Source organism: Oncorhynchus mykiss, chromosome 2 (assembly GCF_013265735.2).
Source record: "Oncorhynchus mykiss isolate Arlee chromosome 2, USDA_OmykA_1.1, whole genome shotgun sequence".
NCBI classification, from domain to species: domain Eukaryota; kingdom Metazoa; phylum Chordata; class Actinopteri; order Salmoniformes; family Salmonidae; genus Oncorhynchus; species Oncorhynchus mykiss.
The window spans coordinates 48,434,366-48,457,655 of NC_048566.1; the positions used below are offsets into that span (position 1 = coordinate 48,434,366).

Below are 23,290 nucleotides of genomic sequence, written 5' to 3' on the forward strand. Positions count from 1 at the left end.
GAATGATGAATGTTATATTTGCTGGGTCCCTCTGCTCTTTCTCTCCCTAGGCCTGAGGATCTGTGGGGGTCCGGGAGGTCCCAGTCACTCATGGAGGCCCGCCTGTTCCCAGTCTTCCAGCCGCGGGGTGGTGCGGTGGGGCTGGAGGTGGGGGTGTGCTGGCTGTTGGGTGGGCCGGGGGCACTGGAGCAGTGGAGGGCCGTGTGGAGGCTCTCTCTCCGAGAGGTCCTTTCCCTTACTGACCAGGAGGGGGAGCTGCGCTGGAGGGAGGCGCTATTCTTCCAGGTGGGGAGGAGGAGAGTGATGGACAACTTGAAGAGCCAGAGCGATCGTGGGTTGTTACCCAGCTTCAGGGCTGCCGTGCTTGGAGGCCAGCATGAGGAGCTCCTCTGCACACTAGACTCCAGTGAGTATTGATGTTCCTTTATTTGACCGTGAGAACACATGGGCATTTACACTGCAAGGAGTTGCAGTGTGGAGAAGTTAGTGTCTCAGGCACCATCTTATTTCTTTCACCTTTTCAACACTTGAAGTTTATGTTCTCTAAATGTGTGTTTGTGTGAATTCCTGGGGGTGCAGATGCCTGAATGCATTATACAGGCTCATTTTGCACTCCTGCTGTCAGACGGCCATAAGAATGGAAAAAAGGCTGGTGGAGACCAAGTAGACATACTGTTATCTACGTGCAGACATGCTCTCAATGACAATAGTAACCTTGTGTGCTCCAGTTGCAGCGGGCAGCGGGGAGAACCTGGGAGTGGCGGCCCGCTGCCTGGCCTGTATAGCTGACGTGTTGGCCTGCCTGGCCGGGGAGGGCCGAGGGGGGCTGAGGAGCGGGCCGGCTGCTAACCCCGCCTGGAGCCATGCTTTCTCCATCCTGGAGCAGGGAGACCTGCTGGGTGGCGTCCAGGCCCTGGCCACCGAGAGAGCCAAGTGGCTCAGCAGGTCAGACCCATACTGATACTATTAACTATTAACTGCTGACATCTGTATATGCACCATAATGTTTACTCTCTGCAATATCAATTCCTTAAGACTGTGGTCAAGAAGGAAAGGAAACCATTAATTATTATAATACATTTAAATTAAGTCAGAAGTGACAGTATATGACTGCCCCCTGCAGGCCAGACCTGCTGGTGCGTGCTGCACGGCACTATGAGGCGGCCGGGCAGGTGCTGTTACGACAGGCTGTGATGTTATCACAGAGATTTATCTACATTGGTCAAGGTGAGGTCCCGCCCCTTGGGGAATGGCAAAATGTGGAGTGTCCTGCCAGACTGGACCTCTCAGGTGAGTCAATAGCCCTGTTCTTTCACCCCTAGAACAGCGTTTCTAAAACTCTGTCTTCGTGACCTGAAGGGGTACGCTTTTTGTTTTTTCCCCTAATGTTACACAGCTGATTCAAATGATCAAAGCTTGATGATTAGTTGATTATTTAAAGAAGCTGTGTAGCGCTAGTGCAAAAACCCAAATGTGTAGCCCTTGGGGTGCCGAGGACCGAGTTTGGGAACTCTGCCCTAGACCTTTCCCTTAGCCAAACTCTAATGGCAAAGCTCTTTTGAGGAGTTATCCCTACTCTTTTAAACCGGGACAATACCCCTAAAAACATGCCGTTAGGTTCTAAATAAACAGAGTAGAAACTAACGGACATCTAGTCAAAGCTCAAACCAAGTTTATTCACCCACTGTGTCAAACAGCTGCTAAGACGTGTTTCCACCAGCACAAGTGTTTAAACCCCCTTTTAGGTGGAGTCTCCTCCTTTTCTATAAACACTACATCTTTGTTGTTAGGCAGGAAGTTAAGTGATGTGGGCAATAAACTGTCCCTTCTACCTTCATGTGACCTGACCTCAGCCCCCATTCCTCACTAATCCACAGCTATCCACCCTTATTAGTGACCGCAACCATGTGATTGCCTTTCCCTTACTTAGTAATATGCCAAACCCCTGGCTCTTATCCAACCTCCATTGACCCCACCATATACATTCCTCATACATGTGCCCATTAACGCTGTGTATAGCAAGTATTTCATACTGGAACCCAACAATGCTATGGGATGCTTAGTTTAACAAAAAATGGAATGGAAAGTCATTAGCCTGGTCCTATATCAGTTTGTGTTTTCTTGCCACAAAGCCCGTCAGAGTACTTCTCACAATAGGCTCTATCCCACAGGTGGCTGGAGCGACACTCCGCCCATTGCCTTTGAACATGGCGGCACAGTGGTCAACGTGGCAGTGAAGGTCGACGGGAGACGGCCCATTGGTGCCCGAGCTCGTCGCATCAAAGAGCCCCGTCTGCTATTGGTCAGTTCCAGCGGAGTGCAGGATGATGCTATCGCCATGGAGACAGTTTGCGAGAGGCTGGAGGATCTGAAAGACCACTGTGTGCCATATGCACCTGGTAAGACTTAAATGGGCATTTTTATGTATATTTTTTTGTCCATTTAAAAAAAAACATCAAATTGATCAGAAATACAGTAGACATCGTTAATGTTGTAAATTACTATTGTAGCTGGAAACGGCAGATTTTTTTTATTCTATGGAATATCTACATATGCGTACAGAGGCCCATTATCAGCAACCATCACTCCTGTGTTCCAATGTCACGTTGTTAGCTAATCTCCCTTCACAGAACAGAACTGGCTCTAACCAGAATAGAAAGAGGAGTGGGAGGCCCCGGTGCACAACTGAGCAAGAAGACAAGTACATTAGTGTCTAGTTTGAGAAACAGACCCATCAGAAGTCCTCAACTGGCAGCTTCATTAAATAGTACCTGCAAAACACCAGTCTCAACTTCAACAGTGAAGAGGCGACACCGGGATGCTGGACTTCTAGGCAGAGTTGCAAAGAAAAAGCCATATCTTAGACAATAAAAATAAAAGATTAAGATGGGCAGAAGAACACACACTGTACAGAGGAAGATTGTAAAAAAAGTGTTATGGACCGACGAATCTAAGTTTGAGGTGTTCAGATAACAAAGAAGAACATTCGTGAGACGCAGAAAAGATGCTTGAGGAGTGCTTGGCGCCATCTGTCAAGCATGGTGGAGGCAATGTGATGGTCTGGGGGTGCTTTGGTGATGGTAAAGTGGGAGATTTGTTCAGGGTAAAAGGGATCTTGAAGAAGGAAGGCTATCACTCTGTTTTGCAACGCCATGCCATACCCTGTGGACGGCACTTAATTTTTGTTGAAGCCAATTTCCTTCTACAACAGGACAATGACCCAAAGCACAGCTCCGAACTATTTAGGGAAGAAGCAGTCATGGTCTTCTGTCTATAATGGAGTGGCCAGGCCAGTCACCGGATCACAAACCTATTGAGCTGTTGTGGGAGCAGCTTGACCGTATTGTACGTAAGAAGTGCCCATCAAGCCAATCCAACTTGTGGGAGGTTCTTCAGGAAGCATGGGTTGAAATCTCTTCAGATTACCTCAACAAATTGATAACCAGAATGCCAAAGGTCTGCAAGGCTGTAATTGCTGCAAATTGAGGATTCTTTGACGAAAGCAAAGTTTGAAGGACACAATTTACTATTTCAATTCAAAATCATTATTTATAACCTCGTCAACATCTTTACTATATTTCCTATTCATTTTGCAACTCATTTCATGTATGTTTTGAACGGTAGTGTATGTGGGCCGTGCTGATCAGTATGTGTGTGGAGTCTTGTGTGGCATTTTTCCATGTTTTAAAAAAAAACGATCTTAATAATAATTCTATATCCTTGTGCTGTCTGACTGCTATTGCGTGATCCAGTTTTTCATAAAGGCACATTTCTAGTTGTCATGTTTGAGTCCAGGTCATGCTTTGTGATCAATCATGTTCAATCATCAATCATGTTGTGGTAAAACTGGCAGCTGTCACTGTGAACACTAAATGCTCACCAATTAAAAGGGTGCGTGAACAGAATCAATGTGTCTTTACGCTACACTACATCCCTGTTGGTCATATCTGGTCATCTGCTCCCGTGTGTGTGTGTGTCCCAGCTGCCCTGTTGAAGGCAGTGTGTGTATGCAGCGGCCTGGTTACCTATCCCTCTCGGCAGTCCCTGGATGAGCAGCTCCTGCAGCGCTGGGGCGGAGGGGTGGAGATCCACACCTGGTCCCTCCTGCCGCACGGTTCAGGACTGGGTAAGAAGTGCAATGGGTTGTGCTCAATAGGGCATGTAACAGAAAACATTTTGCAAGACATTGGTCTTGCAAAACGGAGAATGTTTTGCAATGGAAAATGTATTGTCATTTTTATTAGAGAGTCTAAGTAGTCCCTGCCTGTTTCAGTCTGTTTTCTTCCATTTGGTGCCTAATGCACATGACCATGGGCCAGTGTCAGCGTCTCATAACACATAAACCACCACATTGTCTCTTGTTGTTGTGGTGCTGCAGAAAAAGCAAAAAACACTACTTGGTCATCAATGACAAGTGGCACACATTGCCCACTCACTCCTTCACCCTTCTCTCCCCTTCCCCTCACATCCCCTCTCTCACTCTTTCTCCATCTTTCTCCCCGTTTTCTCTCGCACTGCTTGTTGTTGCACCTGCAGGTACCAGTAGTATCTTGGCGGGAGCGGTGCTGGCAGCTGTCTATAGATGCACGGGGCGAACCTACGACACAGACTCTCTCATTCACGCTGTTCTCCACCTGGAGCAGATGCTGACCACTGGTGAGACAACACGCACTCACAAAAACACACACAGTGCATTCAGAAAGTATTCAGACCCCTTGACTTCTTCCACATTTAGTTTGTTACAGCCTTATTCTAAAAGGGATGAAATAAATACATATCCTCGTCAATCTACACACAATACTCCATAATGACAAAGTGGAAATAGGTTTTTAGAATTTTTTGCAAATGTATTAAAAAAAAAAAAAACGAATACCTTCTTTAAGTATTCAGAACTTTTGAAGCTCAGGTGGATCCTGTTTCCAATGATCATACTTGAGATGTTTCTACAACTTGATTAGAGTCCACCTGTGGTAAATTCAATTGATTGGGCATGATTTGGAAAGGCACACACCTGTCTATAAAAGGTCCCACAGTTAACAGTGCATGTCAGAGCAAAAACCAAGCCATGAGGTTAAACAAATTGTCCGTAGAGCTCTGAGACAGGATTGTGTCTAGGCACAGATCTGGGGAAGGGTACCAAAATATTTATGCAGTATTGAAGGTCCCCAAGAAAACAGTGGCCTCCATCATTCTTAAATGGAAGAAGTTTAGAACCACCAACACTTTCTAGAGCTGGCCGCCCAGCCAAACTGAGCAATCGGGGGAGAAAGGCCTTGGTCAGGCAGGTGACCAAGAACCCCATGGTCACTCTTGACAGGGCTCTAGAGTTCCTCTGTGTTGATGGGAGAACCTTCCAAAAGGACAACCATCACTGCAGCACTCCACCAATCAGGCCTTTACGGTAGTGTGGCCAGACGGAAGCCACTCCTCAGTAAAAGGCACATTGCAGCCCGTTGGGAGTTTGCCAAAAGGCACCTAAAGACTCTCAGACCATGAAAAACAAGATTCTCTGGACTGATGAAACCAAGATTGAACTCTTTGGCTTGAATGCAAAAGCTTCACGTCTGGATGAAACCTGCCACCATCCCTACGGTGAAGCATGGTGGTGGCAGCATCATGATGTGGGGATGTTTTTCAGCAGGAGGGACTGGGAGACTAGTCAGGATTGAGGGAAAGATGCTCCAGAGGGCTCAGGACCTCAGACTGGGGCTAAAGTTAACCTTCCAACAGGGCAACAGCCCTAAGCACACAGCCAAGACAACGCAGGAGTGGCTTCGTGACAAGTCTATGACTGTCCTTGAGTGGCCCAGCCAGAGCCCGGACTTGAAGCCGATCAGCGACGCTCCCCATCCAACCTGACAGAGCGTGAGAATATAATACAGGTGTGCCAAGCTTGTAGCGTCATACCCGAGAAGAATCGAGGCTGTAATTGCTGCCAAAGGTGCTTCATCAAAGTACTGAGTAAAGGGGCTGAATACTTGTGTAAATGTAATATTTCAGTTTTTTGTTTTTAATAAATTTGCAAACATTTAAAAATAAACCGTTTTTGCTTTGTCATTGTGGGGTGTTGTGTGTAGATTGATGACCAAAAAAAACAATTTAATACATTTTGTAATGGGGCTGTAGCGTAACAAAATGTGGAAAAAGACAAGGGGTCTGAATACCTTCCGAATGCACTGTACACAGGATACCATTCACATCCTATGCTGTGCGGCTCAGTTAAGGCATTGTGCTTGCAACGTTAGGATAGAGGGATCAATTACCGCTGGGGCCACTGATACGAAAATCTATTCACCCACATGTGACTTCCAAATATCTGTAACTGTCCCCAAAGCATGAGATGTTTTTATGCTTGTGAAGAATGCCTTCACTGTTGCAAAATGTGATTGTTACGCATCAGGACAGTTAACCCGCTCTGCCCTAAAACCATGGCGTGCTGCGTGCTAATTATCTATAGGCTATGTTTCAACTTGTCAATCTCAAACTATTTTCAAACAAGGTTTATTTAACAATTTGAATTGAGGTGTGTTTCGCCCTCCTCAATAATTCACATAGAAGCAGCCCATTTCACTGTGGCGGACAATTTACATTTGTCCGGCTCATTGTAATGCCTCAAACTTCTCTCTTAGATGAGAGCCCAAGCACTTCCCCAGTGTTTCTTAGGATCAAGAATGCAGACATTTGCATCTCCAGTGAGAACAGAACCTGTACTAACTTTTTTCCCCCTGGCGCATTTTCCGACTGGCGTCCGGACATGGCTAGAAGGGATCCATTTTAGCTAATCCTAACCCTTTTCCTAACCTTAACCTAATTATCTTAACCTGCTACGTTAATTTTCCTAACCTGCTACGAAAAGTCAAATCTGACAAAAGCTGGGATCCCTTCTAGCCGTAACCCTGGCGCCCATGTTGCCTTCATTGTTCTTTTCCTTACTTATAATAACTTTGGATTCTTGCATAGATTGTAATGGACACGTGTGTAAAATACTTTTTTGAAGGTTGTTCTGATTATGATGAGCTAATGCTAAGCCACAGGCACGTCACAGGGGTTATGAAGCTGAAGCATCAGTTTAGAACGTTTTCTCACCACCAAATATAGAAGTGAGAGGAAGTCCAGTCGTTAGTAGTGAAACTGGGCCGAGATTCTGGTCATTTTCTCATCTATGAAGCATCTGGATCTCAATACATTTTTCTGTTCCCAAAACTAGAATCCGCTACAAACACAGTGCACTACGTTTTATAGATATGACACTTTTCCAAAGTAAAAAAAAAATTGCTGAGTCACGAAAACGTCTGTCAGACAAACGATGGTATAGCAAGGTGAAGGGATGGTTCACTCGAGAACTTCTGGAAGTGAATGATGGGAGACGACACATCCCCTTCGTCTTTAACATGCATACTGCAAACAGACCCAACTCATCTTGTTACCTCTTATCTTTGGTTGATGGAGAAAAACACCCATGGCGGCGCGCACAACTACACACCATTGGACTACTTTAGACTTTTAGAAAGGACTTTACTCAATTATTTTGATCACTGGTGAGCTCACCCATGATGTGATGAAGTGTAAATAGTCATTGTTAATTCATATTATGGTTTCTATCAGCCAAGAGTTGTCTAAATATGACAGCTTGTGTTTCGTTTCTCAGTTAGCGCTAGGACCAATGTAGCCTATAAAACACAATGATAATTGCAACATTGTTTTGTGATAAAACAGTGTGGCCAGCTCAAACATGTCAATTGTAACTAGACATTCTAATCACACCGGTTTGAGTGTACACAGCAGGGACCACACGTGTCAAAGGGTTTTAAGTCGCTTTGGATAAAAGCGTCTGCTAAATGGCATATTATATTAATAGAATATTATGATATGTTATTTGTTATGATGCACTCATTCTGTTTCCTTCTCTCTCCCGATCTCCCTCCTGAGGTGGTGGTTGGCAGGACCAGGTCGGAGGCTTGGTGGGGGGAGTAAAGGTGGCGCGCTCCAAAGCCTGTCTCCCCCTCCGGGTGGAAGTGGAACGTCTCCCTCTCTCCGACGACTTTCTGCTCTCACTGCAACAGCACCTCCTGCTGGTCTACACCGGCAAGACTCGGCTTGCACGAAACTTGCTGCAGGTTAACCATCCAGCCTACCACTTATTCAAAGTCACAATGTTAACCCCTTAACTTTATACCATTCATTAAAAAGACTGACTTTTTGTACTTTCAAAAAATAATTGTAACTTATAAATCAGGCCTTTTAGTCTGTATTGAGTTTAAATCTCCACTGTAATAAATCCAACGCTTTCTGACTGTGTGCTAGAACACCTTGTTTCGTGCTTTTAGTCAAGTTTAGGGTTCAAAATATCGCTTTGGGATTTAATGAGGTTCTGTAAAGTTCCTTTTAATATATTTTCACCAAGCATCCACACTTCCTGTTTCCACAATAATATTTCTGATCACTTCCTGTTTACAGTATACAGTTGTGGAAGAACACTTCCTCTCAGTGCTGCAGGCATTTTGTCATTTCACATGTACCATGTATTTACTAGCTGAAATCTTTCAAAACTACATGATCAAAACAGTATGTCAACTTCTACAGCTACTTAGAGGAATAGCCAAGGAGAGGAATAAACTTCAGACTACTGAGCTGTACCCCTGGTGCAGTTTGAAGGATGTTGGGTGTCTCGTCTCTAAAATGGCTGCCATGTTGTTGTGCAGGACACGGTGCGGCGCTGGTACAGCCGTGTGCCCTCCATCGTGGAGAACGCCGGGCAGCTAGTGGACAACGCAGAAGAATGTGCCCGCGCCTGTACAGAAGGTGAGAGGGAGAGGAATGGTCTTTTAAACTCGTACCTAAGTGGGGCTGCATATTTTAATTGGCAGATTTGTTTTCTAGCTGCACCTGTTTTGAGATGGGCGCATGATAATGGTCCCTTCTAAATGAAAACAAATTATACACACACACACACACACACACATATACATATATACAGTGCCTTGCGAAAGTATTCGGCCCCCTTGAACTTTGCGACCTTTTGCCACATTTCAGGCTTCAAACATAAAGATATAAAACTGTATTGTTTTGTGAAGAATCAACAACAAGTGGGACACAATCATGAAGTGGAACAACATTTATTGGATAGTTCAAACTTTTTTAACAAATCAAAAACTGAAAAATTGGGCGTGCAAAATTATTCAGCCCCTTTACTTTCAGTGCAGCAAACTCTCTCCAGAATTCAGTGAGGATCTCTGAATGATCCAATGTTGACCTAAATGACTAATGATGATAAATACAATCCACCTGTGTGTAATCAAGTCTCCGTATAAATGCACCTGCACTGTGATAGTCTCAGAGGTCCGTTAAAAGCGCAGAGAGCATCATGAAGAACAAGGAACACACCAGGCAGGTCCGAGATACTGTCGTGAAGAAGTTTAAAGCCGGATTTGGATACAAAAAGATTTCCCAAGCTTTAAACATCCCAAGGAGCACTGTGCAAGCGATAATATTGAAATGGAAGGAGTATCAGACCACTGCAAATCTACCAAGACCTGGCCGTCCCTCTAAACTTTCAGCTCATACAAGGAGAAGACTGATCAGAGATGCAGCCAAGAGGCCCATGATCACTCTGGATGAACTGCAGAGATCTACAGCTGAGGTGGGAGACTCTGTCCATAGGACAACAATCAGTCGTATATTGCACAAATCTGGCCTTTATGGAAGAGTGGCAAGAAGAAACCCTTTTCTTAAAGATATCCATAAAAAGTGTTGTTTAAAGTTTGCCACAAGCCACCTGGGAGACACACCAAACATGTGGAAGAAGGTGCTCTGGTCAGATGAAACCAAAATTGAACTTTTTGGCAACAATGCAAAACGTTATGTTTGGCGTAAAAGCAACACAGCTGAACACACCATCCCCACTGTCAAACATGGTGGTGGTAGCATCATGGTTTGGGCCTGCATTTCTTCAGCAGGGACAGGGAAGATGGTTAAAATTGATGGGAAGATGGATGGAGCCAAATACAGGACCATTCTGGAAGAAAACCTGGAGTCTGCAAAAGACCTGAGACTGGGACGGAGATTTGTCTTCCAACAAGACAATGATCCAAAACATAAAGCAAAATCTACAATGGAATGGTTCAAAAATAAACATATCCAGGTGTTAGAATGGCCAAGTCAAAGTCCAGACCTGAATCCAATCGAGAATCTGTGGAAAGAACTGAAAACTGCTGTTCACAAATGCTCTCCATCCAACCTCACTGAGCTCGAGCTGTTTTGCAAGGAGGAATGGGAAAAAATGTCAGTCTCTCGATGTGCAAAACTGATAGACACCCCAAGCGACTTACAGCTGTAATCGCAGCAAAAGGTGGCGCTACAAAGTATTAACTTAAGGGGGCTGAATAATTTTGCACGCCCAATTTTTCAGTTTTTGATTTGTTAAAAAAGTTCGAAATATCCAATAAATGTCGTTCCACTTCATGATTGTGTCCCACTTGTTGTTGATTCTTCACAAAAAAATACAGTTTTATATCTTTATGTTTGAAGCCTGAAATGTGGCAAAAGGTCGCAAAGTTCAAGGGGGCCGAATACTTTCGCAAGGCACTGTATATATATATATATATATTGAATAGTGTGATATGTGACAATATTAGCCTATCACTTGTGAATGATAAATTATCACTCGTGAATGATGCCCTGCTTAAGGTAAACAGTGCATTATTTTTTGGGTGACTTTTTTTAACTCAGTCGCACACCTCATGTAGCCTAGCCCATAGGCCTATATGTTTTGATAAGGTTTATATTACAACTAAAGTGGCCAAATAAAGCACATTCATCCGCTTTACAACAGGTGTAGAGTCTGAATTGCATACATACGCAGTGTGTGAGTTTCAAGTTTGGGGAAGATAATTTTCACCATAAAAATGCACCTTGATAATAAAAGCATTTAATGCAAAATCACATTTGTGGTCACTTTTTTGTGAATGGTGTTTTTCTGCTAATGGAACATTTGTGCTTGTAGCCTACTGCCGTGTGCACATTGCTGTGCTTATAATGTGAAGAAATAGCATAGTTTATCAACATTTTCAGCTAAATGTTCTCATCTGCTGTGTCAGGCTCATTGTTTAAAACATTTTTTTATGCTAGTGGTTGTATTAATTTGGGATCTGTCGCATCACACAACTGTCCCAGACTATGTTTGGAATATTTATTTCTTGCACAGAATAGAGTAGGTCGACCTTTGTACTATGGGGGATAGTAGATTGACATAGTCTAGTGCTTTTGCTGTTCGTTAGGCCTACTCATATTGTTAACTGACGAAAAGTAAATGTGGACAGTTCTTCCAATATCTTCAATACGCACCTCGGAATTGGTTAAAAACGTGCACAGAATGGCTTCATGTGCGCGCACACTCAAATTATTTTGAGAAAATATACTTTCTATTTTATTCAGCTTTGTTCAATTGTATTCTTCATACTATAAAATAATGCCACGGAATTCTAAGGAAATCCTGTCTGCTAAATGAAGTAGTGTAGCCCACAGCCATTTGGCATAGCCAGATCAGGACCTAACATAAGGACAACTCAGAGTATAGTATTCTGTTCTTCTGAAATATAAATTTTCTTCATATCATGTTTCTTTAGTCCTGTCTAAAATACATAATGGATTTATTGTGATCGTGTATTACATGGATTTGTTAGACGTTCCAAAGGTCTGCATCAGTGGCTTGTAGGCTATGCGTGGAAGCCGGGAGATGCTAAATGTGTTTGTTAATCCTCTCCCCTCCATCTCCCTCTAGGCTCTCTCCCCAGGCTGGGGGCTTGTCTGGAGCGTTACTGGGGCCAGAAGAAAGTGATGGCTCCGGGGTGTGAGCCGGCAGCTGTGCGGACCATGATGGATGCCCTGCGCCCGCTGGCCCTGGGCCAGACTCTGGCTGGGGCGGGCGGAGGGGGCTTCCTCTACCTGCTGACCCGCCAGCCACAGCAGGGGGAGGCAGTGCGTCAGGTCCTCAACAACACACAAGTGAGTATATATAGACAGATGGCGATATACTGAAAGGATCAGGTATAGTTCAAATGAAGATGGCAGGGAACGAACAGGGCAGTTATATCAGTCCTATGTGTTTAAAACTTGAGTTTAAAAAGAAACCAAAATAACTCATTTAAAAGCAGAGGTGAGGTATGCTCAGCGTTTCAGCTGACATTGACTGTTTGTGTCCCAGGGCCTCCGAGACTTCAGTGTCCATCCAGTTGAGCTGGACATGGAAGGCATCTCACTGCTGAAGTCTTCTTGAGACAGACAGATGGACGTCTGGACCCTAAGCCATTTTTATACACATTTCTAACTTGTATGATCTATTGGGGGACGGTTAGTGTTAGGACATATCACAAGAGGTTGGTGGCACCATAATTGTGGAGGACGGGCTCGTGCTAATGGCTGGAGCAGAATGAATGGAATGATATTAAATACATCAGACACATGGTTTCCAGGTGCTTGATGCCATTCCATTTGCTCCCTTCCAGCCATTATTATAAGCCGCTCCCCTCAGCAGCCTCCACTGGGACATGTACACCTTTCAAACTGAGACATTATTCTGCCAACTTCATGCCGACTTCTCTCTATATAAGAAAGCCCGCGAGACAAAGCCCATATGTTTATTTCCGCCAACCGACCTAGTCATGATTATGGTAAAGTTCTGCCTACGGCTTAGAATGAAATGTAGCCATAAAAACCTGAGGCGGCATTGGCACGCACTCCGCTCTTAAGCTCTTGATGGTTGCTAGACAGCGGCCGTTACTACTATCATCCTGGCAGTTAGAAACTTTGCGAGGCATGTCACTTCACCCATCTCTTCGCATAGCCCACCACATGCAATTTCCTTAACCACAACTGTGGAAACATATCACTGAATGATGAAAATATTGGAATAAAGTAGGCTAATGCAATTGAAGGCATCAAATTATTGTTTACTTAAACTCGCAAAGTCATCCAATTGTTATAATAGGCCTACATTTGATTTGAGTGCTGCTTATGATCGTCTTGTCAAATTGGCTCATTTATTAGCACTGATCACACGCAGTAGGAACATGAGACTCCAATGCTTTTGAAAATATAGATTGCTATTATTTTCTATCGGTGTCGTGATGAAGATACTATCAATGTAATATCCTACACCTGCTCCCTAACAAAGCAGAGTGAGGGTTGGAAAGAGGTGACACGTAGATTTAAAAATAATAATAATCAGGTTTAATTTGGGCTCTGATAAATCTTTTTATGTTGTCATGATGCAAGTTGGGATATTCTTTGTATTTTATTCTATTATTTCATTCTTAGCCTACTATCAAATGTGTGACTGTGTATTTTCTGTTTAATAAACAAATATTCATGTGCATGCTACAACCATAGAGGCTGCACAGACCAGTAACATAATTCAACTCAAAATATGAAATTATATCCTTTTTTATTAGTCTTATGTTTCTTAGGATCTGCCTAAACAAATGAATAATGGATTTTTGTTATGGTGTATATTCAATGGAATTATGAAAATAGACAACCACCCACATCTGCACACCACGACAACCAGTCGCGCACGGGAGGTATAAAAGGCGTATGCAGGCAACAATGGGCCTGTTTGGGGGTCATATAAACATTGGGAGAAAACAATTTACCAGGCAAAATACTGTAACAGTGGTGTAAAGTATTAAGTAGTTTTGGGGGTATCTGTACTTTCCTATTTACATTTTTGACAACTTTTACTACACCACATTTCTAAAGAAAAGTATGTACTTTTTACTCCTTATATTTTCCCTGACACACAAAAGTACTCGTTACATTTTGAATGCTTAGCAGGACAGGAAGATTCACACACTTATCAAGCAAACATCCCTGGTCAACCCTACTTCTTTTGATCTGGCGGACTCACTAAACAGTGTTAGCCACGGGCACACTCCAACACTATCTGTAAAAAAGGGTTCAAATTCTACTACTAATGGACATTGTCAAGGATACCCTTTCACACTCAATCCCTCAGGTGGCAGCGACCGGGTCCAGGTGCTGAGCTTGGTTGATCGGCACACATTGCTGCTGCCAATTAGGGTGATCGTCAGTCAGCGTCTCAGCTTGTAAGCTGTGAGGCTGCTGGTTCGTTTGGACATGCCTGCTGGTGGTTTCCTTTTTGTACATGTGTTTCGTCACCATCTGAACAAATAAGAATCCGCTTGGATGGCCAACCAAGAGGTCAAGAGACAGAGCCGGCCCTGGACCAAGGCAAGTTTGCGGTCTCCCTTTGGCACATACGTTAATTTCTCACAAATGCACACATTCATGTTACAGGACCCCTAGACAAAGCGTGTGCAACAATATCTGTAGGCTAGTTATGGGTTTCGTCACACTACTAACTGCTACTTTCCCATGCAACAAGATCAACACACTTGATCAAAATGTTTAATATGGTATTGATGTGAGGTTCTTACTGTGTTTTGATATGGGAATATTTGTCTATAGAAATGTTTGAAAATTATCCTAACACCAAAGATTTGGCTTGTTAAACAGGGCCTCCTGTTAACAAAAATGCTGTGATAAGAGATTGTAGCCTTAATGTATTTGCAGTGTACAATATAATTGTAAGGGAAATGAGCCATTAATAACATACTTGAATGAAGATGAACCATAACTTGTTTCGTAACTAACTGTTTACGGTCTGAGACTAAAATACATGTAATCCAGCTCTGCAATATCTTGGTCCTGTGTATTGACTGATTTGATGGTCCTAGTACAAGAGCAGTAAAAAGACAAACTTCAGCATTAATCTCTTCATTTATTGACATAAACATTGAATTCAAAAGACCCTCTTGACTCTACTGACAGAACAAGGAGGAATGTAGTGGCACTACCAGATCAGTGCTAATGATGGGATTGTGTGTACTTGTTTGTTTCTTCCCCCCGGGACTAGAGGAACGAGTCTCTTCTTCTTTTCCATCTTTTAGCCCATGTCTAAAATTGCTACCTCTTATTTCCCACCTTCCTTAAAACGGCACTGACACCCTGGCAGTGTCACTGACGTCGTGTGAGCCACTTTATCAAGTGTTTACATTTGAGACTTTTATGTTTATTAGTAGAAAATGGGCACCCATAATTGATTTCTCTGTTTTCAGATTTGTGCAGATAAATGAGATGAGTAAAAGTCACTTTAGAGTATCAAGAATGATGTACCCAAGGCCTCCGGTGTGGCCATTCTGGTGAGGGGTCTCATTTTCCGGCCACCACTGACAATTGGTCACGGATCCGGCCCAGGCCGTCCAGCATGGTGTCCAGAGTTTCCTTGCTCAACTCCACCGTGACCGATGAGAGAGCGCCACTGCCCCTTAGACAGCTGGAGTCCTCCACCTGCAATGGCAACACACTGTTAGTGACAGTCACTTATACCCAGACCAACTTCAACAAGCCCTAGTTGTAGCATCTACACATTTATAAATGTTATTGCAGTGCTTGTGATGTATGGATGTAAAGCAGTGCTTGACTGACTGAAATGGTACCAGTACAATACTTTTTAGCTAATATTCTGAGGTGCAGGAGCTCAAGCAGTAGAACATTTGAGGCTCCAGTGAGCCCCTGCACATGTTAAGCACTGGATGTATGTGACAAAATGCAGAAAATTGTAATATTAAAGTGAGGAACACATGTTTGTTGAGACCAGTGCATGGCGCACATTGGCATACCTTCATGTGCACCAGGCAGGTGGGCACAGCCATGCGACTGACCGAGTCAGATGCAGTCTTCATGTCGACTCTCCAGTCCATCTCCACTAGATGGGGCAGCGAAACTGGAGAACATTCAACCAACAGTTGTCAGGGTTGGTACCACACGTTCACACTCATTCAGTAACAGATAGTTCAAAGAATAGAGCTGGAATATGAAAGAACATGCTTACTTTGATTAGACAGAGCCTCATTTCTCCATGTGGGGCTACAAAAAAAAAAAAAACAGCAACTGTATTTCAAACATTTGACACCATTTCAGTTCCCAAAATTAGACATGTACGTTGAAGAACCATGAGAAAGTGGTCCTTGGTGAGCGTGGGAGGAATGGCTACAGACCTGTGCTCAAGCATAATCTTGGTAATGAGGATCTTGAGGCTGGGGTGGAATGACTTGGGGAATAGTACAAGGATCTGCTCGGGCGCTGTCAGGTTATGGAACAGGATGTGGTGAGAAAGGGTGTGCAGGGCTGCAATAAGCTGAAAGAGAGGAGCACAGGATCAATTGGTGTCCTCTCCCAGATGATCAGTTTGACAAACACTGGTGGTTTGAGAGATGTGTAAAGAGTCATGTTGGTGGTTCTATACATTAGCCCTGCATTCTGTAATAATATTGTAGCAAACAGCGACAGTACAATGCCCTTCGCAGATTTTGAACCCGGGTCGCCACGCTTTACTAGGTCCCTGACATGTAAACGCTTCTTGGAATCTGATGAGAATTAGTGAATGGCAGTTAGAATTAGAAAGCTGCCATCTGTGTGCAGTGCAACCTGTTTCTCTCCTTGGTTGATGACTGATATTGCAATTACTTTACTTTCTCACACTCACCTCCTTTGCCTCGATGGCAGATACAGACAGGGTCCCTGCTGTACTTTCCGCGAGTCGCCATGACTCAGGGGCTCCAGAAGGGAAACTGTCAGCACATAGCTGCCGCACCGCATCCTTCGATGGAGCCTTCTCCCATTCATGGTAGTGAGTCGACATGAAAGGGATTAGAGACAGACGAGCCCTGAATGATCTCACAGTGAACATCTATAGACTAGAGGCACATTATGGGATAGGTAAGACTAGCCTTTACAGTGGCGTGTATTCATGGGTGCCAAGGGAAGCCATCATTTTCCTTCAATTCACAAGAGGCTGAATGTATTTCACCGGAGAAAGCAAGCGAATAAGTGCCCCTCTGTATGTGTAGCCCATCTATCATTGAATGCAAGGGAAGCCAGCGAGCATTTGGCCACCCTTTTTTTTTATCAAATAATCCAAACAGCGTTGAGCTAACTGAACGAGCTCAACTATAAATGGTCCTGGCGAACCCCCAAAAAAAGTCAAGGGAAGCCATTTTGGATTTGGCTTCACAACAAAAGCCAGATGTCGTTGACAGAATTAGAATTGTTCTCCAGTGGCTAGCTACAGTGCATTCAGAACCCTGACTTTTTCCACATTTTGTTATGTTACAGCTAGGGATGCATGATATATCGGAATCAGACGACATTAAATAAAAATGCCAACATCGGTATCGGCCCGCTGTCTGTCCAGTTTAACACCGATTTCAAAGCCTACGTGCGTAGGTACATGATAATGACGCCACGTAAAATGTTGCACTACACAGCATTCCTAACCTAGCCCACAATGTCTGCTGTGTTGATCGAGCAGTCAAGTCGAGCATTCATTTGAAAGAGTAAGACAATATCAGCGAGACAACTCAAAGGCGAAATCCATTAAACGCCAAGATAATGGAATTCATTGCCCTTGACAATCAACTGTTCTCTGTTGTGGGTGATGTTGGCTTTCGCCAACTGGTCGAGCACCGGTACACTACCAAGTGTGCTATTTTTCAGATGTTGCCCTAAAGGAGTTACACAGTAATAGCAAACGGAACGCTGTTTGGGTCTTTGCGTGTTAGTGTTAAATAAGCTTTTCATTTTTACATCAAATAACAGTTATATTATAGAATGTTGTGTGTTCTGAAATTGCATGTGCAAGCCAAGCGCCGCCACTATAAGTAGCACTGTCAAAGCTGTACAAAAGTCTACAAACAAGCAAACACTGGCCACAAACGATGTGTTTACAATACCGCGTTGGTAATAAAAACCTAGCTTTAGCGTGGTACCTAGCTAGCACCAATACTACCAGCCTGAAAACAATGACCAATAGAAACTGCAGTCCTTTCCATTATTCTTAGCAAAGATTTAGGAATCCTTGTAACTATTAGCTAGGTAGCCACTTTTTCACCTATTGCAATTGACCTTCATGTTCATTAAAATAAATAGCTAGCTAGCTACTTAACCCTATTGCCCAAAGCTAAGGTTATAAGCAGCCAGCGAGCTTCAACTGGCAAGTGAGGCTCAACCGGACCGGGTTGTGTGTTTTGAGAAGCTAGCCACAATAAGGATTAGGGACAATAGTGGAATTTGCAGTTTGCCTTCGGAATAAAAGTACCTCAAAGTGATGCAGAAGGTTACAATTGCCACGGGTCCCCCAGATCCTCAAAGTTCTACAGCTGCACCATCCTGACCGTTTGCATCACCGCCTGGTCTGGCAACTGCTCGGAATCTGACCATAAGGCACTACAGAGGGTAGTGCGTATGGCCCAGTACATCACTGGGGCCAAGCTTCCTGCAATCCAGGACCTATATAATATGCGGTGTCAGGAAAGCCCATAAAGTTGTTAGACTATTTTTATATCGGTATTGCTTTTTTTGGCAAGGAAAATATTAGGTATCGGCCAAAAATGTCATATCAGTACATCACTAGTTACAGCCTTATTCTAGAATGTATTAAATACATTGTTTCCCTCAATCTACACACACTACCCCATAATGACAAAGCGAAAACATGTTTTTAGACATTTTTGCAAATGTATTACAAATAAAGGCCTTATTTACATAAGTATTCAGATCCTTTACTATGAGACTTGAAATTGAGTTCAGGTGCATCCTGTTTCCATTGATCATCCTTGGAGTTCACCTGTGGTAAATTCAAATAATTGAACATGATTTGGAAGGGCACACACCTGTCTATATAAGGTCCCACAGTTGACAGTGCATGTCAGAGCAAAAATCAATCCACGAGGTCAAAGGAATTGTCCATAGAGCTCCAAGACAGGATTGTGTCGAGGCGCAGATCTGGGAAGGGTACCAAAAAAAGGTATGCAGCACGGAAGGTCCCCAAGACCACAGTGGTCTCACTCATTCTCAAATTGAAGAAGTCTGGAACCACCAAGACTCTTCCTAGAACAGGCCGCCCAGCCAGACTGAGCAATTGGGGCGAAAATGGCCTTGGTCAGTGAAGTTACCAAGAACCCAGTGGTCACTCTGACATAGCTTCAGAGTTCCTCTGTGGAGTTGGGAGAACCTTCCAGAAGGACAGCCATCTCTGCAGCACTCCAACAATCAGGCGTTTATGGTAGAGTGGCCAGACTGAAACTAGAGGTCGACCGATTAATCGGAATGGTCGATTTCAGGTTTTCATAACAATTGGAAATGGGTATTTTTGGGCGCTGATTAAAAAAAAAAAATGTATACCTTTTATTTAACTAGGCAAGTCAGTTAAGAGTACATTCTTATTTTCAATGACGGCCTAGGAACGGTGGGCAGAACGACAGAGTTTCACCTTGTCAGCTTGGGGGATCCAATCTTGCAACCTTACAGTTAACTAGTCCAACGCAATAACGACCTGCCTCTCTCTTGTTGCACTCCACAAGGAGACTGCCTGTTACGCGAATGCAGTAAGCCACGGTAAGTTGCTAGCTAGCATTAAACTTATCTTATAAAAAACAATCAATCACTAGTTAACTACACATGGTTGATGATATTACTAGATATTATCGAGCGTGTCCTGCATTGCATATAATCTGACTGAGCATACAAGTATCTAAGTATCTGACTGAGCGGTGGTAGGCAGAAGCAGGCGCATAAACATTCATTCAAACAGCACTTTCGTGCGTTTTGCCAGCAGCTCTTCGTTGTGCGTCAAGCATTGCGCTGTTTAGGACTTCAAGCCCCGAGATGAGGCTGGTGTAACCGAAGTGAAATGGCTAGCTAGTTAGCACGCGCTAATAGCATTTCAAAAGTCACTTGCTCTGAGCCTTGAGGTGGTTGTTTCCCGTGCTCTGCATGGGTAACACTGCTTCAAAGGTGGCTGTTGTCGTTGTGTTGCTGGTTCGAGCCCAGGGAGGAGCGGGACGGAAGCTATACTGTTACACCTCCAATAGTAAAGTGCCTATAAGAACATCCAATAGTCAAAGGTTAATGAAATACAAATGGTATAGAGGGTAATAGTCCTATAATAACTACAACCTAAAACTTCTTACCTGGGAATATTGAAGACTCATGTTAAAAGGTACCACCAGCTTTCATATGTTCTGAGCAAGGAACTGAAACGTTAGCTTTCTTACATGGCACATATTGCACTTTTACTTTCTTCTCCAACACTTTTTTTTTTGCATTAATTAAACCAAATTGAGCATGTTTCATTATTTACTAGAGGCAAAATTTATTTTATTGATGTATTATATTAAGTTAAAATAAGTGTTCATTCAGTATTGTTGTAATTGTCATTATTACAAATAAAATAAAAAATAAAAAAAAATATATATATATATATATATATATATATATATATATATTTTTTTTTAATCGTCCGATTAATCGGTATCAGTATTTTTGGTCCTCCAATAATCGGTATCGGCGTTGAAAAATCATAATCGGTTGACCTCTAACTGAAACCACTTCTCAGTAAAGGGCACATGACCGCCTGCTTGGAGTTTGCCAAAAGGCAGCTAAAGGACTCTCAGACCATGAGAAACAAGGTTCTCTGGTCTGAGGAAACCAAGATTGAACCATTTTTGGCCTGAATGCCAAGCGTCACGCCTGGAGGAAACTTGGCACCATCCCTATGGTGAAGCGTGGTGGCAGCATCATGCTGTGGGGATGTTTTTCAGCCGCAGGGACTGGGAGACTAGTCAGGATCGAGGGAAAGATGAACGGAGCAAAGTACAGAGAGATCCTTGACGAAAACCTACTCCAGAGCGCCCAGGAACTCCAACTGGGGTGAAGGTTTACCTTCCAACAGGACAATGACCCTAAGTACACAGCCAAGACAACACAGGAGTGGCTTCGGGACAAGTCTATGAATGTCCTTGAATGGCCCAGGAAGAGCCCGGACTTGAACCCGATCGAACATCTCGGGAGAGACCTGAAAATAGCTGTGCAGCGACGCTCCCCATCCAATCTGATAGAGCTTGAGAGGATCTGCAGAGAAGGATGGAAGAAACTCCCCAAATACAAGTGTGGCAAGTTTGTAGCATCATACCCAGAAAGACTTGGCTATAATTGCTGCCAAAGGTGCTTCAACAAAGTTTGGAATACTTCTGTAAATTATTTGTTTATACATTTGCAAACATTTCTAAGCCTGCTTTTTCTTTGGTATTGTGTGTAGATTGAGGGGGAAAACGAATCAATTTCAGACTGAGGCTGTAATGTAACAATGTGGAAAAAGTTAGGTCTCAATACTTTCTGAATGCACTGTAACTAAAATTGGCCATGGATGGAGATAGGGAATTTGACTTGTGGTTTTACTTAATTTTCCATACTGGCCAATGATTATAATGGCAATTCTGATCCAACCATAAATTCATACATAATGCCTGAGAAGATGAAAGTTCAATATGTAGCTAGATATATGCTAATATTAACTAGCTGGCTCCTCGTTGCCAATGACAGTAAGGCTAGTGAACAAGCATTTTAGTTAGGACAAAAAAAATAAAATCATGTAGCCTACTGTATGACAGAGTCATAGATGAACGAGCGGTTTGGCATTTCTCTACAAGTAGAGTGGGTCTTTTTTCTCCTACTTGGACACGCAAACAAAGACTCGATGACTTTTTCCACATTTTGTTACGTTACAGCCCTTACAGTAAGTACAATGCAGTTGATTTACGATAATGACAAACATTAAGCAGGACATTCATACGAGCCTTAACTCCTTCTAATCTAGACGTTTTGTGCGTCCATGAATCAACGTAAATCCACCTAATCAGTTCAGATGAAAGGTAATCTGTTGCGATCGGGAGAGCAGGGCATCAGTTATTGTTTATAGTTATTACCTTGGAGTGCATGCTTCAAACCTATTGTGTAATGTAAATGGACAATGATCACGGCCCTACAGATCGTCACAGGCCAATTATGCCATGGATATGGTTAATATGTAATGACATTACATGTACATATGAAGACGAACCTGAAAGGATGAAATATGAAATGTCATTGTTTGCTGAACTGATTAATTCTGATATGAAACTGATGGGGATTAGACTGAATAACCGATAACTGATTGTATTATTCTTCTCATGATTATGAATATTTCTGAGCCTAAATGACTCAATGATTCCTATTGACCTGAATTACCTAATTATGTTAATGAGAATGATTTGATCTTTGTGATTATGAATTTGATTGGATACATGTTATTCTGTTTCCTTTGTTATGCAGCACAAACTGCCCAGTAAATATACCACTTTGTGGTTAAAGGAATTCCTGCCTCAGCCTCATCCGTTCCTCTGTCACCTGACCCATGACCTCCTGTTCACCCTCACTGTCAGTCATCCTACCTGTCCAGCTACCCACACAGATTCCAATAATATTTCAAAGGGGCACCGTCTCGCTCGGATGCTTTCCCGGTGATATGCATTCAACTTTTTGGGAATTGAAGGACAAGAAGAAAAAAAAAACGTTTTTTTCTTGGTCCAGTTTGAGGAAAGACTGTCTTCCCTTGGCACCCATGCATACACGCCACTCTTCCCGAGTGATTTTACGCACCGCTATAGTACTGTAGACTTAGCAGAGCCTATTCCATACAGCAAGCCAGCCATAATAATCAAACTAGTTAACCTCAACTAGCTAACGTTACGAAATGAACAAAAGCGACTGATATAACAAACCGATAACACACAAAGATTATCACACTAATAAATACAGCAATGCCGACAAACAGTAGATAGCTTACCTTTAAAAGAATTTGCAAGGAAGAAAAATATTCATCTGAAATGGCAGCCATCTTGCCACGTGACACAGATGGCAATCGCAGCAAGAAAGATGTTCCAGATATTTCACCGGATGTATAAATGTGAACTATCCGGTTGGCAATTCCACTCACTACCAAATATGTTGAGGAGAGGAAGCCAAGTGTCCAGCAGTGGGAGAAGATGGAGCGAGATGGATTTTGGCCAAAATGTTGCAAATGTTCTCATCGATGAAACGTTTAATCTCGTATAGTTTTATGTTTTCAAAAATAAAATCTGTTAGAGTGGACTGCATTTTGTAGACTTACCCTTTGCGGAAGTTTTTTGTTGTTGTTGTTGCGTTTAAGTTAATGCGAATTTCACTGAGTAGGCATCCCCTTACGGAAATATACAAATAAATGCCACAAGCGTAAATAGGATCTCACTAGTTCGTCATTGGCCCTGCCCACCTCCTTGCTTGTTCTGCTCATTATGATTCATGTGCTAACATTGGAAACGACAGGCTCTGGTCTATCTTGGGTTAGTTATAAAAA

The 23,290-nt window shown here is 43.1% G+C and overlaps 2 protein-coding genes across 3 annotated transcripts in view; one reads left to right on the top strand and one right to left on the bottom strand.

Moving 5' to 3' along the window:
- The window catches only part of fcsk (fucose kinase), a 52,805-nt gene extending 39,383 nt beyond the window's left edge, over positions 1 to 13,422 (top strand). Inside the window, exons 14-23 of the mRNA XM_021564195.2 lie at positions 51 to 406; positions 729 to 945; positions 1,124 to 1,290; positions 2,172 to 2,399; positions 3,983 to 4,126; positions 4,537 to 4,656; positions 7,930 to 8,117; positions 8,703 to 8,802; positions 11,780 to 12,003; positions 12,203 to 13,422. Of these exons, the coding sequence (XP_021419870.2) occupies positions 51 to 406; positions 729 to 945; positions 1,124 to 1,290; positions 2,172 to 2,399; positions 3,983 to 4,126; positions 4,537 to 4,656; positions 7,930 to 8,117; positions 8,703 to 8,802; positions 11,780 to 12,003; positions 12,203 to 12,274 (1,816 nt within the window). The 3' untranslated portion in view covers positions 12,275 to 13,422. The remainder of the gene's footprint in view (positions 1 to 50; positions 407 to 728; positions 946 to 1,123; positions 1,291 to 2,171; positions 2,400 to 3,982; positions 4,127 to 4,536; positions 4,657 to 7,929; positions 8,118 to 8,702; positions 8,803 to 11,779; positions 12,004 to 12,202) is intronic.
- A 1,355-nt stretch (positions 13,423 to 14,777) lies between these two features.
- Positions 14,778 to 22,893, bottom strand: commd9 (COMM domain containing 9). 2 transcript variants are annotated; one of them, XM_021564226.2, is made up of 6 exons: positions 22,742 to 22,893; positions 16,565 to 16,690; positions 16,077 to 16,216; positions 15,911 to 15,945; positions 15,699 to 15,802; positions 14,783 to 15,366 (listed from the first exon to the last, which is right to left on the bottom strand). In XM_021564226.2, the coding sequence occupies exons 1-6, from the start codon at positions 22,790 to 22,792 to the stop codon at positions 15,229 to 15,231; spliced, it is 594 nt and encodes a 197-aa protein (XP_021419901.1). In that variant the 5' UTR covers positions 22,793 to 22,893; the 3' UTR covers positions 14,783 to 15,228. The 2 variants fall into 2 exon arrangements, with proteins under 2 accessions (XP_021419897.1, XP_021419901.1); XM_021564222.2 differs by lacking the exon at positions 22,742 to 22,893 and having other exon boundaries at positions 14,778 to 15,366; positions 16,565 to 16,735.
- Between the last annotated feature and the right edge of the window lie 397 nt (positions 22,894 to 23,290).